Source organism: Mustela nigripes, chromosome 14, assembly GCF_022355385.1.
Source record: "Mustela nigripes isolate SB6536 chromosome 14, MUSNIG.SB6536, whole genome shotgun sequence".
NCBI lineage: Eukaryota > Metazoa > Chordata > Mammalia > Carnivora > Mustelidae > Mustela > Mustela nigripes.
This window is the reverse complement of record NC_081570.1, coordinates 34579330-34596507: the sequence shown is the minus strand read 5'-3', so window position 1 is coordinate 34596507 and position 17178 is coordinate 34579330. Positions and strand designations below refer to the sequence as shown.

At 54.9% G+C, this 17178-nt stretch overlaps 1 protein-coding gene and 1 long non-coding RNA gene across 6 annotated transcripts in view; one reads left to right on the top strand and one right to left on the bottom strand.

The window, feature by feature from the left end:
- Positions 1 to 1292: 1292 nt before the first annotated feature.
- Positions 1293 to 17178, bottom strand: part of RNF220 (ring finger protein 220) — a 219409-nt gene continuing 203523 nt past the window's right edge. For 2 of the 5 annotated variants that reach the window (XM_059374519.1, XM_059374523.1), the window contains 9 exons: positions 16845 to 16966; positions 16348 to 16480; positions 8184 to 8280; positions 7883 to 7969; positions 7687 to 7742; positions 7474 to 7552; positions 3323 to 3431; positions 3105 to 3179; positions 1293 to 2332 (listed from right to left, as the gene is read on the bottom strand). In XM_059374519.1, the coding sequence (XP_059230502.1) occupies positions 2261 to 2332; positions 3105 to 3179; positions 3323 to 3431; positions 7474 to 7552; positions 7687 to 7742; positions 7883 to 7969; positions 8184 to 8280; positions 16348 to 16480; positions 16845 to 16966 (830 nt within the window). In that variant the 3' untranslated portion in view covers positions 1293 to 2260. Of the gene's footprint in view, positions 2333 to 3104; positions 3180 to 3322; positions 3432 to 7473; positions 7556 to 7686; positions 7743 to 7882; positions 7970 to 8183; positions 8281 to 16347; positions 16481 to 16844; positions 16967 to 17178 lie in introns of all 5 variants that reach the window. The other 3 variants (XM_059374518.1, XM_059374521.1, XM_059374522.1) reach the window with 3 other exon arrangements.
- Positions 8263 to 16341, top strand: LOC132000765 (uncharacterized). The gene is made up of 4 exons (XR_009399448.1): positions 8263 to 8354; positions 10439 to 10651; positions 13712 to 13860; positions 16058 to 16341. It is a non-coding gene; the product is annotated as an uncharacterized LOC132000765 (long non-coding RNA).

The window sequence follows — 17178 nt, the reverse complement described above, 5'->3', positions numbered from 1 at the left end:
CCTCTGGCTCCAGAGCCGAGCTCAGTCTGCATCTTGCCCGCCCTCTGTAATCTCTTGGGACCATGGCCACTGATCCTCTATGCTGTGTGGTTGCATTCCTAGCCACGGCCAACAGGTGGCAGTGCTGCCTGGGCCATAAGACCAAGCTTAAGGATACCACAGCTGAGTAGGCTTCAGGCTCTCACTCAGGGTTAATGTGGCCTATTAGAGAGCATATGCACCCTCCCCGCCGACCTGGGTTGAGAGTAACCAGCGATCAGGGACCTATGGGGTCCAAGGCAAAGAGAGGGGAGAGTTGAGACCTGAAAGGAGCCAGCCTGATGGGACTGGGCATTACCCATTTTTCTGAAACCTTAGCCATTGCTGGGGCTGCTCTGTTCTGGCAGGCTGCATACATTCCCTAGAACCTTGGGCCCTAAGATTCTTGGACTCAGGATACTCGGTGCCATCAAGCTGGGCCTGGGGCTCGGTAGGGCCTTCCCTGAGCTCCAAACAGGTTGTGTCACCAGAGTGCAGAAGGCAGGAGCGGCAGGCTGGACCCTATTCTGTAGTACACACCAAATCCCCCCACCTTAGACGTTGGTGTGTCTAAGGTGGGGGGATTTGGGAAGATGGACGATGGGCCTGGTGCATGACTCTGTGTAAAGGCCTGGACTCACCTGCAGCTTTAAGCACCTGCCTGAGCACCCAGGATGCAGATTACTACCTGGCAGCAGGCAGCTCTGGGGATGACAATTTGATAAAATGCCATCTTCAGTGCTGGCTGCCCAGCTTCCCCGATGCAAGAGTCCACCTTGGACAACTGGGGCTTTCTCCTGAGGCCACCCGAGGATCTAGGCAGTAGCTACACTGGGGTGTTGGTCACTCACTATAAAAAAAGCCGCAGTGGCTGAGATGGTCACTTTGGGCCCTGGCTCAGTTTGGGGGACTAGAAAGGGATAGAGGCTTGGGGTCTGTGTCTTTACCTAAGCTTATAGCTGCTCTTGCTCTAGATTGGGGGATAGAGCTGTGTACCCCCAAGCTCTGACCTCTTCTGTGATTAATGAGCTGACGATTCTGCATCGATAAGGAATTAACCTGGAGCCCCTACCCATCAATAGTCAGGAGTCCGGGTCCCCAGCCCCACCCCCACTCCTGATGGAGTGCTCCAGGGGCCCCCTGAACAGACCAAACCTGCACTGCTTTGCACACCGACATCCAATCCTCTGCCCCACACTGCTGCCAGGAATTAACCCCTTAACTGCTTCTGTCCACATTGCCCCATCACCTAGCCCTTCATACACACAGGCAGCAGCTGTTTATATTGGTTTAATCCATGTCAAATGTAGTTTACAAAGGGAAAGGACAAGTACCTTTGTATAGAATATACAGACACAGCATCACACCATGGGGCCCACGGGAGGGGCAGGGGAGACCACTTTCCCTGGGAACAGTTCTAATCCCAGGAATGGTTCTTGGCAGAAGGCTGGGCAGCCAGAAGCACACTCATCCAGCCCCCATCTCAGCCCCTGCTTCAGCTCGGTTCCCATTTCCTGTGTCTCCCCCCTCTCCCAACTCCTTATAAAGAGCTCCAGGAGCTAAGACTAAGAAGAGGATCGTGTCCGTTGGGGCATGTGCCCCATGTCTGGGGGAAGAAATATACACCACTGAACACCGAGCACATAGGAGAGGGAAAGGGATGCCATGGGGAGAGAGGCAGGCGCCCTGAGAGGTGGATGGGCCGAGCCCCCAGCCAGCCCTGAAGGGGGCACTGCTCCCAGGTGTTCTTAAAAAAAGAAGAAAATCATACAACCAAAGGGGAGGGAACGGAGTGGAGGGCGAGGAGTTGTCCCATTTATACACAACATTGTAAACATACACAGTCTATATTACATGTGCTTCAGTCTGGCGTTTGCATGTCTGTCTGTCCGTCTGTCCGTCTGGGGGCTGGATCTCAGGAGCCTTGCCCCGCTACTCCCCCTTACCTCCACCTCCTTGCCCCACCCTGGGAACAGAACCTGGAATAGGTATGGTCCCAGGCTTGGTAGCAGCCAGCAGGCAGGGCCTGGGCCTCAGCCTCCACTCTGGCTCCAAAGTCCTGTGTGTGTGTGTGTGTGTGTGTGTGTGTGTGTGCGCGCACATGTGTGCACACACGAATATGTGTGCGCGCGCATGTATGTACATGGGGAACCTGTGTGCAAGTATGTACAAGGGGGAGGGTCACATCACAGAGGCGGGCAGGTGGGGCTGCTCGCAGCAAGGGCCGCCAAGGGCGGCTAGCTCACAAGTAGATTCTCCGCAGGTCTCCGGGCGCTGTGATGGTGTTGCACTGAGGGCAGAGCTTCTTGGCACCCTGCAGGGAGAACAGGGAGGGCTCTGGTCACACACTACGCAGCTTGTTTGCTGGTGAGAGCACCCGGGCCTGCAGCCATGTCTCCCTGCGCCCATGTATGCTGGCACCTTGGTCCTGCCAGCCTGGGCTGGGGATGCACAGGCGGCCTCTGCAAGCAGGCAGGCGCACTCCTGTGCTGGGGGGACGCCAGGATCAAACCGCCTGGCCAGCCCCGCAGCGGGAGCCCCGGTAATGAGAACAAGGCTGGGTCCAGCTGTGGCTGCGGCGGCCCTAACGAGATTACATGCGGCCTTTGATCAGGACACAGAGCCCACGTCCGGGCCTTTTATTGCTGTCTCCGGGCGACATTTTAATGGCTGCTCCAGAGCGAAGAACAGGGGCAGGAGCAGAAGGAGCCTAGTAATGGCAGGGGGAGGGGCTGAGGCCCTGGTCCTGCTTACCCACAACCAGCCTCCTCCTGACCCGGGATCTCACCAGTGTATGTGACAGAGGGAGCCTTGGGGGTGGGCAGGGGGAGGGGAGCAGGCAGCAAACCCATGGAGGGAGGGAATTTTTTTTTTTTGAGGGAGAGAATAAACCTGGTGGGGGAGGAGAGAATGGGGGGGAGGAGTCTGGGAGGGTGAATATCCTGGCTTCCTGCTGCTGTGTTCGATGCTCAAGCTCTCCCCTGCCCCTCGCACCACCCTCCCCTCAAGCAGGCTCAAGAGTAAGCATGGACGTGTGGGCAGCACCAGAGACTGCCCTCCACTCCCCAAACCGCATGCCACCTCACCAGGGTCCGTAGCCAGCACTCCTCGCAGTGCACATGCCAACACTGGATGGACGTTAGGGGCATCGAGTAGGAGTCCTAGGGAAGAGTGGGGCAGAGAAGGGGTCACTCTGAGGCTGGCCCACCCTCTAAAGAGCTCAAATCACAGTGCAAAGGCCCCTTCCAACCCCCAGAGGGCACTGAAGCCTGACCAGAGGCATCCCAGGTTCCCTTTCTCTCACCATACAGATGAGGCATTTGTAACGGTCCCCACGGGATAGCTGCCGTTCAAGTTCCCTGACCCGAGCCTTCAGGGCCTCAAACGTGGTCACAGCTGAATCTTCGGTGATTCTGTAAAGAGGATGGCTTGGTTGGGCAGGCAGCAGGCTGGCATCTCTAACCTGAACCTCCAGCCCACACCTCCCTTGAATTCTAGAAGCAATATATAAATGTCCCCCGCATGTCCCTGCTCCCCACCTGCCGAAATCCTCTATCTGAAAACTCCTCTTTCTTGAATTGAACTCTCCACGCTCCTGTTCCTCCACCTCCATCTTGGTGAATTTCCAAACCAGATACCTCGGAACCATTCTCAAACCATTCCTTCCCAGTCACCCTCGACACCTACAATCTGTCATCTAGTTTCTAGTATCTTGGTAGTCTCCACTACTACCTCTGGTCCAGGCCCTAATGGTTTCTCTTACAATTCCTCTCCTGACCTGAATGGCCCCTTCATTCCATTCTCTCAGCACCTAGAATTTTGCAGATTTGACCATTTCTACTTTAACATTTCAATGTTTCCCTCAGAATACAGCTCTATCAAACTTCTTGGAAGCTGAACAGGGACTCCTTGGCCTAGCCCCGGCCCATATCCCTTAGTACCCCGCCGCACGTGATGCTCCATCCAAACCAAACTGAAGCTTCCCACACCCAGCACCATTTTCCACGCCCCTGGCCTCTGGCAGTACTTCCTGCTTCCTCTGGCCCACCCCACCTCCTGCCAGCCCCACCGTGGGTGGCTGGTTTCCCGTGCTCTCTGGCACCCTGCAGCGGACCGCACCACAGCAGTGCAACTGCAAACATCCCTGTCTCCCAGTCAAGATGCAGTCTCCCAACCACAGGCTGCTCACGCCACCAGTACTGACCACGGACATTAGCCCACAGCGGGCACGGGAGTGTGAGTAAATGTCTGTTGACCCAAAAGCCAGTCTCACCCCCAGAGTATGAGGTGTGGAGACTGCACAAGTCCCACAGAATCCAAGTCCTGGGCCACAGGACCGCCCTACCTCAAGGGCTCCTTGTTGTTCCTTCCGGGGCACATGAGATGCCCTGAGGGCCCTCACCTGCTGTTCAAGCTCTGCCCATGAAAGTCCCTGTAACTTCTGGAAGGCTCTTTGGGCTGCGGTCCTGAACAGTGAAGAGCTAGGACTAGCTGAAGGAGTGGGGTGATCCCTCCTACCCCTTCTGAAACAACTGAACAGAACCTAGAGGAACTCAGAGAAGAAGAATGCTGCCTGGAGGAGCAGAAAAGATGCTGCTAGAGATGGGCCTTAGGGAATAATAATGATGATAACACAAATAAAAGAGCCAAAATTTATTAAGCGCTTACTAAATGCCAGCAATTGTACTGAGGGATTGAAAATTATTATTTTATTTACACCTCACAAAAACCCCATGAGGAGATTGTAATATTCCCATTTTATATATGAAGAAACTAAAGCAGCAGAGGAACATGAAGCAGCTTGCCTATGGTTCACACAGAGTGGGGGAGCTGGGATTCAAACCCGAGACTGCTGCTGTGATCCATCGATCACTCTGTGACTAACATTACAACACTGACAATATCCAGGAGGAGCAGGGTCTCTAGGCCCAGGGAACGGGACCGGGACTGGGAGAACAAAGGCCAAGAGATCCATGTGGCCGTAAGGCTCACCCATGGGTAAGTGTTAACGTGGGGAAAGTGGGGGAAGACTTTGGAGTCCACAATCTGAAAGTGAAGCTGATCTCACAGGCAACGGAAAGCTGCTGGGCCCACCGGAGGAGGGTGGTAAGAGGGACCAGTCTGAGGGGAATCGTAAGTGTGGCGCTGTGGGGGCAGAGACGTTCTCCAAGGATGGCCTGTTCGGCCGGCTTGGAACAGAAAACTGCCGCAGAAAGCCCAAAAGCTTACAGGTGGTATTGGCGTTAAGTGATATGAGGGGGCATGGGGAGGATGGTGGGTAACATTCCATGGGCAGCAACAGACTTTGATCTCTAACCTTTCTCTCTTAGGGCACCAGCAGCAACAAAGAAGAGGAAGTCTTGGTGTTGTGTCCTTGTGTCAGGGATGCCCTCAATCTATTACTCCATGGGTCCACAACTCCCTCTACCCTGCCTCTATCCATGGAAGCTGCGAAGGGAAGGACTCCGGCTCCTCTGACACTGGCTGATGCTGCAAGTGTCCACTCAACTTTCCAGATCTGGAAAGCCCCTTCATCAGCCCCCTGACCCATACACATGCCAGCACAGCCCTTCCCCTGGCGCTCTGCCCAATGCCACATGTGCCATTCTCATCTGGACTGTTGGTGAATTTCTGCCAAGGAGACAAGGTAGCTGTGCTCCCTTTCTCTCTAAGGACCAGGCTAGGCATCTGCCTGGTCCTATGTAGTTATTTCAAAAATTGGGACCCTGAGGCCTGGATGGGGGACAAAGGCCCAGAGCAGAGCACTCTCAAACTCTGTATCAGAGGAATTAGAGCTAGAAAGGCAAAAAGGATGGGGCCAGGAGAGGATGAAGCTATCTCCCCCATCATCTCCAAAAGCTCTATAGGCCACATCCGACTGCAGAGCCCACCTTACTGTGGACTTGCTCGGCAAACACCTGGTTGGTATCTCTGCTTTGGTACAATACCTGGTTCTCCAGTCCCTGACCCAGGCTACTTGTGAGTTATTCCTGACACCCTCTGGGGCATGGGGTAGAGAATTTCCTGGAAGCAGCCATGGCGTCCTGCTTCGCCTGGGTTGTGAAAAAGATCTAGGGCGGGAACCCACGTTGTGTGTACCAGGAAGTCATGGGGACTGACAGGTCTCAATCTTGGTGGGGCCAGACCCGGTGGAGATCTCCACATATGACTCATCCCAGAGAACCTCGCCTACTGGTGCCTGTGCTCATACAGGTGGGACAGAAGTCCCAACTTACCCAGCTTTGGGTGGGTAGTACCTTCATGGATGGCCACTGGCTCTGGCCCCCACCTCCCCCTTGGGCGCCATCCCTGATTAATGATCTTGTCTTTCTGATTTATGAGCAGCCCCTCCAGACAAGGGTGGGCGCCCCTTACGGCCCCGCCCGCCCCGCTCAGCTGGAGTAGGAGAGAATTATTAAATAAACATCCATACGTCATCCCCCCCCCACACAAGCTGGTTGCGCCGAACCCGTGCGGCCCGCTCCAGCACTGACACGGAGCAGCTGCGGTGATTCATGGGCAGCCGGGCCCCGAGCCGCGGCCCATACATCATGCCAGCAGCACTCGCGGCCCCGGCCGAGATAAACTGATCAACCACAACGGGCTGGAATGAATTTATGACAACACAAAATGGAGGGAAACAAATGGGAGGTGACCCTGGGCCACCGACCCAGCCCTGCACCGGCCTGCAATCCACTCTCCTGGCAGGAGGCAAGATGGAACACTGGCCCTGGAATGAAGAGGCTGCCTTTTAACCCCAGGCAACCTATCCTCCAGCAGAGAGAGGGGTGGGGTGTGGAGAAGTAAGCAGTGGCCAAGAGCAGCAACTCCAGGCAGCTACAGCCGGACAGTGCCACTTCTAGGTGCCAGAACTGGCCTTGCTTGGGCTTCTGGAAAGGCGGTAAGATGCCCAGCTGATTTCAAGTCCTTGTGGCTCCTGGGGATCCAGGCTGGGGCTGGCCAGTCTCATGTGAATTGCTAACGGATCTCCTTTCCCTCTGCCAGAGAACCCAGGCCAAAAATTCCTTACCAGAAGTGATGAGACCCAATGCTCCTGCCTAAAATCCACTGCGAGCGCCACCCGGGACAAGAAAAATGAAACCAATTTAGCTCCCGATTAAGAAACAGAAACTGGAGATGAATCAAGTGCGCTGGCTGGGCTGGGCGGCCATACATCACATTCCCGGGTGGAGGCCGCCGCAGCGGGCAGGCAGGCGGGCGGACTGCTCCTCCCTCCGCCAGGACTCCCAGGGCAGTGGCCCAGCGATCAATTCACAAAGTCACGCTTAGCACCAGCTGGGCCCCACTGCTGTCGTGTGCCCAGGACCGCAGGACTAAGCCATGCTCTGGAGGGCCAAGAGTCCTGGCAGAAGGCCTTCCTGCTAACAGAGAGCCCCCCTCTCTCCCCTCCCTGAACTGCCATCCCAGGGGCCCCTCTCCTGGTCGGACACTCACTTCTCGATGTCACTATTCTTGCAGGTCTTCTGCATGGCCTCCTGCTTGCTGCTCTCACCGTTGCTGGTAGATGGCATCTCTGCTGGGATAGAGGGGCAACTCATATTCTGGCCAGACTGGGCAGCACAGGTGAGGGACTGGGCTTGAGTCAGTCACCACGACCCAAAGGATGTCCCCTTTTCCCCACTACTCTCAAGGTGGGTCAGGACTTACCATCACTGGCCCATTTAGAGAACTCAGGTGTGATGCGTGTGCTGGGAGGGCCGCCACTAGGGAAAGGAGGGGAAAAGAACAAAGTGAGCCCTAAAGGCAGGCAGAGGAGCCCTGAGGGTGGGTATTGGGTTGACTCCCCCACCTTAGGACTTTCCATCCCTCTACCCCACCCACCCAAGCCTGTGCCCACACTTGCTTTAGAACTGCGCCCCGGAGTGCCTCTCTCTCCTTGGCTTCACCAGGCTCCTCGCCTGTGCAGGGAATGACGTCAGCCTCTGTGTATCTGGCATAGTGGTCAAGGACAACAGATCCTAGATTGCAGTAGGCCGTGAAGGTTGAATCCTGGTTAAAGCTTTGACACTGACCCCAAAGTTTGCGGGGGGTGGGGGGGGGGGGGGAGGAGGGTATAGGCAAGTACCAGAGCCGCTGGCTACTTTTTCAATTCCCTTTGGCCTGTCCCACCAGCCCCATCTTGTCCCACAGTGCCCCAAGGATACTGCGGCTTCCCATATTCCAGAGTGTCATCCCCATCCACATCCAGGTCAGCGTCGCTGTCCGGATTCTCTTTGCCGCTGCACATGACGAAGCCAGAGCCTGTGGGAAGCAAGACATGAGTAGGACCGGGGCGAACGAGACTACACCAAGCGTGCCCCTTCTGATGCCTCTAGGTAAGGCTTAAGTTTGGAGCCAGGTAAGGCCCAGACAGAAATTTGGGCCTGAAACACAGAGCCAAATACTTAGGTACTCTTGGCTCTGACATTTCATTTCCTTTCACTCTTCCTTTTCCTCTGCCACTTCTTACTGCTCCTGGTGGTCTCTGCTCATGAACTAGCCCATTCATATACTATGTCAGGTCCTCAGGAGACACTCAAGCTAGCCTGCTGTCCACCTGTCTTCCAGATCTAGTTAGAGCAGGAAGAGGATACAGAAATTCATGTCTGTAGAGCCACCCCCACCCAAGACCTGGCCATCCCCTGTGTCCCATGGTCCACTGTGACAGTCCATCAAAAGGAAGAGCAAACTGGCTAGGGCTAGTCAGAGCCACACAGTGAGACCCCCAGCCAACGTCCTGATTTTGGCCGTCAGGTCCTTGCCAGCAAAAACACCAGGCAGCTGTTCAAATATTTGGTGTCTGAAGCGCCTGACATTAATTATTCATCTCCACCTCACTCAGCCCAGATTCCTGGACAAGTGCAGTTAGAAAGGGATTAGGAAGGGACAGACAAGGGAGGATAGGCACGCACACCTGCTTCTCAAAGCAATCCACAAAGGCAACCAGGCTGGGTGGAGGCAGAGCCATAGGCCAGGCAGGTGGGTGACCCTACCAAGGTGTACTTGGCCCAAGCACAGGCAGACCCTTGGCCAGTGGGGACGGGTGAGCTGCTCAAGCCACATCAGGGCCCCTTACCTGATCCTGTGCTCTGACACCCAGGATCACCCTTCCTGATGAGCATGGTTAGGGGCCACAGAGCCTTTTCTCCCTCCCTGCCCCTGTCTCCGCCCAGTGGTCTCAGACCACATCCCACTGGCAAGCACAGCAGTCCTGCCAGGATGGAGAGAGATGAAAACAGTGGGATCTATGGCAAGCAGAATTGGCAAGGAATCCTCAAAGAGGCGAGGAAGCAGTTTAGGGTTCTGATGATCTCAGAAAGGTCTTTTTGTCCGTTCTTTCCACTTTCATCAAGACAACAGTCTTATGATGGGTCCTCAAGCCTTTTGTCTGTTCCTTCATCCTGCTTCCCAGATGGTTCTGACCCTTCCTTTCCTGGCTCCAAAACCAGCTATGGTCTCCCACCGCATGTGTATCTTCTCAGCCAGGCCCAGCAAGCTGTGGATGTTCCTACTTGTCCACCTTTGCTCTTTCTTCATTGTCGCCCCAAGCACCCCATGCCTACACACACACTCTTTACTGAGCCTCGCACGGCCCTGTTATGTCCTGCTCTGCAGACTTTTGCTCATGCTTTTCGCTCCATGTGGAATGTTCTCCATCTTTTAAGCCTGTTTCAAGACCATTTTTCTTCCTGATCTTCTTTCCCCCACCTACGCCTCCCGTCTCTGGTCTCTCAAAGATTTCATCCATACCGAAGTCAAGTAGCATGAGGGAAAGCGAGATGCTAGGCACTGGCTAAGCTCCCCTCTGCACCCCCCCACCCCCGCCAGCCCTCATCTCCCCTCCACACTGAGGCACCAACAAACTCAAGGCAGCAGGCAGGTCAGCAGCGGGGCCATTAAGCTGAGAAAACACCAAGTTACAGCTCTGTCTCCTATTCACGGCCAGGTGTCCTGACAAGCAATTCCCTCCCTGTGGCTGAGTGGCACCTCTATAAACCCTCTGACAGTTTAGGAGACAAACTCTGCCATCAATCAGAATGGAGCTATCAGGTTCACTTACAGCCTGTGCCCCCGAACCCTGCCAAGGCTCCCTCCCCCAAGTACACACAGTTCAGCAGCCAGCCTCACAGCCTTTGCCTTGGCCAGGCCCTGCCCAGCCCTGCCTGGTGAGTGTATGAGAAGGAAAGCAAAGGACCCATGGCAAAGCTGAGAAAACGGTACCAGAGAGCTGCCAGGAAAAGTCCTGGTTTCTCAACACAGAAAGCAACCCTGTGGCGTGAAGTCCTCTCCTCGGCCAGGCCTAGACCAGGACTCCCACCCCAGCAGAGCACAGCCACTGTGCTTTCCCTGACCCTCCATGTCTGTCTGTGCGCCACCACCTTCGTACATCTTGTTATCTCTTCTCCTTCCTGGTTTACAGAACAAACGCCTGCTTATTCTGCAAGTCTGACCTAGCTCAGCCATGCTTCCTGCTAAGAACTCACAGTGCCTATGCACACAGCTGCTCCAGAAATACTCCAACATTCTTTCAACCTTTACTGAGTTCATCCACAGTCTGGCCTGGCACTGGAGACACAAGAGTTTCAAGATCTGATCTCCACCCGTGAGGTGCCGAGTGTGAAGACTTCCCCAGGTATTTCTATGTAGGTGTCCCTTCCTTGGTGTCCACCCAGACTTCCGTGCAAATCCAAAGTCATATTTAACTACATGTACTGTCATGGTCCCTCATCAAACTGCAAGCCCAGGTCGGACTCACTGCTGTGGTCTCAGCAGCATGCAGCAGAGCTGGCCAGTGATGGCTAAAATGCTGACGGCGCTGTCCTGTCAGGTCCTGAGAGCCCTATATCCGAAAGGAGGCAGAGGCCTCTCAGGATATAACCTTCCCTGTCAGACCTCAACCCCAGCTGGGCAGTGACGACCTGCCAGGCAGGACAGAGAGCATGGCACATCTTATCCACCAAGGAAAAGGCCTGTCTCTGATTTGTGACCCTGACCCCATCCCCCTGTGGAGACAGATGTTGGGAACCTCTCCCTACCCCACAGGTGTTCAGAACAGGCTGCTACTGCCAATTTCCCTCTTATGCTGCCCCAGCCTCCTCCAACCTCCTTCCCAGCACATTAAACTTTATTTTCTTAATGAAATGTCACTTGCGGACTTCTGGCAGAATCATAATAAAAAGAAACTGCCATAAAGCCATTTTATGCCGACAGCGTCCCCCCACCCCCCACTTGGCACCCTCCCCCCACCCCCAGCTTCGAGAGGAAGGCTCCATAGCCGTTTTATGTTCTCAGCTGCTGGAACATCCCAAGCCAGTACTCAGAGGCAAGATGGCACACACAGCTCCTTTCCAAGCCTCTGGCTCCTGTTCCATGTAGCTTCGGGGATAACAAGCAAGCTGCCGCTCCTGCTGCTGCTATCCAGGGAAGGGACTCAGCTCCCAGGACCTCCAAGATGACCTGGAGGACCCTTTAGTCACCAGGGGAGGCCCCTTGCTATGACTCAACCCCAGCTAGAGTGGCGCAGTGTGCTGAGCTGCTGTCTCTAGGCAAACAAGGCTGCTGGTCAGCAATGCTCAGCAGAGTGGGTTCTGGGAGGGGAGGCAGTGTGAAAAATCCCTTCCCTCCAAACGAATACTTAGCAACAGAGAGGATTAAGTGCAAAAATGATAAGCAAGTCTAAATTTTATAAAAATGACCTCTCCCATAAACTCATTTCTTCCTGGGTCATCAAGGAGAAGAAAAAAAAAATCAGTGTTAATTTAATCAATTGATTAGGCGATCGATTGAGAAACTGGAGATGCCCGTTTACTGGGGGCACTAACGTCCTGGAACCCGAAACCACAAAAAAGGAGCCATCAATTTCCTCACCTGCTGCTTCTAACAAAACCTGAGCCCAGGGAGAAAGGAAAGTCTTGGGGCCCTTCAGAGGCCATGCTCTTGGGGAGGGGCGGGGGGGGAGAGACAGGGGCAGCAGTTTCCGGAGAGTTTTACACTGGAATTAGTTACAGATGCAGTTACGGTGTCTTGTGTAAACGCCATCGATTGGGGAGCTGACAGTCTGGGGAGCTGCGATGCGGGACAATCAATCGGCCTGCAGTGTCACCTGCCACCTCGCTGAACAGTTGACAATGCAATTATCCAGTGTGGAGGCAGGGAGTTGGCGTGTGTCAAACGCACTTAGCCACTTTCCGGGCCTCCTCAATAACGCGTTTCACTGCCTCACGTCAGGAGAGACGCAGAGAGACAGACGCCGTTTAAAACCATTGATACTTGCTCCTTCTGCCTGCACTCCCTCTATCCCAGCTTAACAATTGTGTTCCAAAAGGCGATTAAATCCCCGTCAGTTGCCACAGGGGACAGAAGGTGCCCTGCTCCCTGCCACCTCTCCTCACCCCTCCCACCAAGCAACAGTTAGAACTAAAAGGTGGTAGGAGCTAGAAAACAGAAGCCCCAGCCCTCCCTGTCCCAAGACTGCCTCCAGCAGCTGGCTGCTCCAACATCTGTCACTGACCGGACCACGCAGCACGGTTACACTGTGGATGCTTTTAGTTACAGGGGTCCTTTCTTTTGGGAACTAACATGCTAGAGGGGGCAGCAGCTAGGGGAAGGCCTAGTTCTGTGCCCTGGGACTCACGGTACCTCTCAGCTCCTGACCCAGGATCTGGTGATGTTTTAGCAGGCCACAGCTCATTAAAAGATCGGTGCCAGAGCTGTCCTCTCTGTGAGATCTCATCCCAGGCTACTGGGAACCAGCCTAAATCCAAGAGAGGAACTTGAGAAAGATGGAGTCACCAGGCCAGGATCTGGGGAGGGCAGAGACCTGCACAGCTGGGCCTCTAAGTACTGTCATTCTCCCTCCCCTCCACCTGTTTGATTCAAAGGGGCTCACTGCTGGATTCTAGCGAAGCATTTCCTGTCAGGGCTCAGACACAGCCACAGCACCCTCTAGTTCCTGTGCAGTCTCCTGGGAGATGTTTCCATCTTCCACACTCTTGTGACTGCCCCCATCACTGTTACCTTATCTGAAACCAACCATTCCCATGTCTTCTCTCTAGCCTGTCCATTCCAGACATGATGGGCTCCAGGCTCCCCAAATCCAGCTGAGTGAACTTTCAATAGCAACCAATACAGGGGAAGGATCAGAGCTCACCATAAGTCTCTTTTTGAGGACCCAGGAGCTGGAGACAGGAAATATGGAGAGGTGTGGCTCACTCATCACATACCTCTCTTGGCTATAGAAAGGAGCAGGTTTTTGTCCCAAGGGGCTGTATCATTAGGTTCTCACTGAGGCCTGCTGCTTTAGCCCAGAAGCCCTTTGCTCTGCCCAGGGCTGGCATGGTGCCCCAGAAGAGGATCTTTTTCTAACTGCTAAGCTCTCTCAGGGGAATGTTGGGGAAGCTCTAGGCTCCATGCTACCCTTTATGCAATTCTAATGCTGGGTGGGGGAAAGAGCAGTAGCAGACTAGCAACCCTAAGGTTCTGAGAGGACATCAACAGCTCAGGCACACAGCCCAGGATTTCTCTGAGAACTGGGAAGGCCGCGGTACTTCCTAGATACTGAAAGTTTTAGGTCTTCCGACCTGTCTTGAAATCTTTATTTCCTTTAGCCTCTTAAAGAACTGTTTTTAGCTGGACCTACCTTGGTGCTTGCTGCCTGCTTACCTGTTCTGTCTTGTCTTTCATTTTGTTCTAGAGTCCCAATTCCAAGTACTCCTGGGTCCGAGCTACCTAGGCTTTGCCCTTGATAGCCACAGATCCGTCTTCAAGGCCTGTTCCCCTCAGCCAAGTGTCTCCACCAAAACTCTTGCTTGTTCCCTAGCTCCACAGCAGATTACACTCAAGGTAACAGATCTGCTCCATCAGACCAGTTCCCAGTAGGCCTGGTGGGAAGCTTGCTGAGGATGACGAAGGGGCCCCGGTCTGGGAGGAGGGATAGGGGATGATCGGATACAGGAACTTATCTGCAATTCTTCAATTCTTTCATATCTAACAAGGACAGCAATCTCTGTTCTGTCAGCACGCACAGCGCAGCTTAAATGGGCCTCAGCACTCTCCCGCTCATCCTGCCTCTGCTCCCTCTCTCTGAAGTCGGCTGGGCAGCTTCTTCAGCCGGCGTTATCACTCCCTCTAACCGGTCTTGGCAGGCAATCTAATTCCTCCTGAAAAGGTCACCGCCATTTTAACTGCCTTTCAATCACATTAAGCACGCGCTGCCCGGCTTGCGGCCCGGCCCGCCCGGCGGGCGATCAATGCGCCGCACTGACACCAGCCCGCCTGGCGGGGCCACACCCAACCCCCCAAGAGTTGGGGCCTACCGGTCCTGGCCAGGGAGGGTAGACTGACAGATGGCCAGCTTCTGCAGCCGGGGTTTCAGGGGCAGAGGCAGTCAGGATCAACCAGGGCCTCCTTTGATGCCCCCCTCCCCCCCACCGAGGAGCCTCAGCCTCCTCTGCTCCACTGCGCCCCGCTCTCTGCCTCGTGGCCCCCGCTGATCTTGCTGTAACACAGCCTTTCAAGTCTGCCTGTCTTTTGACTGCACTAAGCTGTTTAAGAGGCGGCAGCAGCTTCTATCAGGCAAGCTGGAGCCATTCTCTGCAGATAAAGGCACCTCCGGCCCTGCTCCCTCTTCAAGCCTCACTCTCATTCTCGCTCTCCAAACCGCTCAAAGAAAAGCCCCCTTTGAACTCCCCTCAGGAATTCTTGAAAGGAACAACCTCACAGTGTAAACACTCAGGGAAAACTGACACCCGCCCAGGGCCTAAGAGCACCGCACACTGGCTCTGCAAGTGTGTCCCAGGGCAGGGGAAGGACCGTCAAATCAGCAGGCCCCGTCTGCAGCTGTAGCCCCTGAAAGCCTGGTCTGGTGCCCAGAAGGCCAGGTCCAGTTCGGTGCCAAGAAACCTAAGAAGTCGCCACAGTGATGGAAGATATATCTGTAGCTGCCAACAGAGTGAACCCAGAGCTGCGTCCTGCAGCTGACCCTGATGGGCCACCGCCAGACACCTGTGTGTCCCATTCCCAGGATCCTGGGATTTTTGCTGCTCATCCTTCCAGGGCCTCAGACACTCTAGAGCTCCAGGACAGGACCAGAGTGACATGGCAAATGAACTTTCTCCAGCTCAGGGTGGGGCAACGGTTTAGGCTGATTTACCATCCTGCCTGATACCTTCACTATCCTGACTGACCCCAAAGGCTTGGGGAATGAGAGAAACCCAGAGGCATAATGCCCGACCTGAACTTGGAGGCCTTTCATGTGTCCAGTCTGCACTGCACGGCGCTATGGAGACCACTCCTTGGGACCGGCCCATGCAGCATGGCCCTGACAAGACAGAGACCCTCTTCCCGGCTACTGTGAAGTTCCCCAGGGACCCACCAGTACTCCCACGGGTGTTGCCTGGAGAACTGGAGGCAGACAGGAAGCAGACTGGTTCACTCAATGATCGTGAGTTCCAGGGTCGGCTGTGCTTGTACAGAAAGCGGAGAGCTGGAGGCCAGGAGGCAGACTCTTTCCCTCTTCCCCTGACCAGAGCAGGGGAGTCTGACAGGAGGACATGACCCTAGGCAACTGGCCAGTCTACTGTATGACCTAGTTGGGGGGGGGGGGGGGGGAGACTTCCACTTCCACTGGGCGAAGCCACATCCCTCCAAGGAGCCAGGAGGGCAATGGAGCTGTGCAGTGCCCTGAGGACCCCTGTGTAGTAACAGGGGCGAGCCCAAGGGGAGCAGGGAGCAGCTGGGCCCAGGCCCCTCTTGCTTCAGGGCAGAGGGCACCCGGGGAGAAGGGATGGGATCAGAGCTAAAATTAGATTCCCCAATGAAGCTCATGGGAGGTCAAATTTTGCCATAACTCACTCTCTCCTCTGTAACTGATTTCCCTGACGTGGGGCTGAGGAGGAGGAGGAAAATCCAATGTGTTTGCCTGGAAGCCCTCAGGGCCCCCAGTGCTGGAGGTGTACAGCAGGTTGCTGGATTCTCATTTATCAGCCTTAAGAGGGATGGAGTGATAAATGCATAACCGTCCCTTTAATATTTTATGCAGGTGCTAACGCGGCTTGGCTGTCACCTTCAATGCATCACCCGAGGCTGAGAGCCCCCCTCGTCACTCCTAGCTTGCAGCCTCAATTCCATTTCCCCACCCAAATACATCCATTTTAATATGCACATCACAGGCAGGCAGCATGGTCACAAAGGAGCCCCGCCAGCAGCAGTTCCCACGTGGTGGAACGGATGACCAGCCACCAGCCCTGGCCTCTCGGCTCCCAACAGATGGATACCCAGCAGAGGCCCGGCCACCAGAGCACCAGTGCTTTACATGTCAGCCGCCTGTACCTCGGAAACCACCTTCCAGGAGAGTGGTGGCCCGGATCCGCTTCTGCCCGCACCACTCATATTCCTCAAAGCGGTTGCTGTTCTCGTGCTCGATATCCACAGCATCATCCTCGGCCATGCAGGAGCCTTCCCTCTGTGAAGAGCAAAGCAGGACCATGTGGGTTCCAGGCCACCACCACCTGCTCCCCCAGGTCTATAAGAAAGGCACAGCCCTGGCCCCCAGGCTTTGGTGGGTCATAACCCAGCTCTTGGCTCCTTTCAAGGAAACCAATCCAAAAGTCAAAGAACCTTTGCCTCTTCCCAATAATTTTCTACTGGAGCCCCAGGGAAGGAGTGAAAGTGTGAAAGCAAAGGAAGAGGATGAAGAACGGAGAAGCAGCAGCTGCTGAGACCACACGGGGACCCCAACACAGCCCCTAAATCTGGGGGCAGTCAGCAGCTAGTGTCAGGGAAAGCGGGGGTGGGGGAGAAGAGGTAGGTAGGGATGGCCCCTCTACCTTCGAAAGGCAATGCTCCACATGCCTACTCATCTCCTGCTCCGATCCTGCCAGGGGGCGGTTGCACAGGGGACATACCTGCCCTTCATCTTGCTTCCTCCGTTTCATTTTCCCAATCCGAGCTGCATGGAGAGACCGAAAACAAAGCACAGAACATGCAAAAGGTCACTGGAGCTCCCAGGATCCCCGTGGAGCTGACACATCCTGACCTCTTGCCAGCCATTAGCCCTTTTGTTCAGGGTCTGATCTGGCCCTCATTACGCAGCACCTCTACTCTTTGGGGACTGAGTCTCACCAGGAGCACCTGCGGAGGAGACTGGTGCTGGGCCAGCAA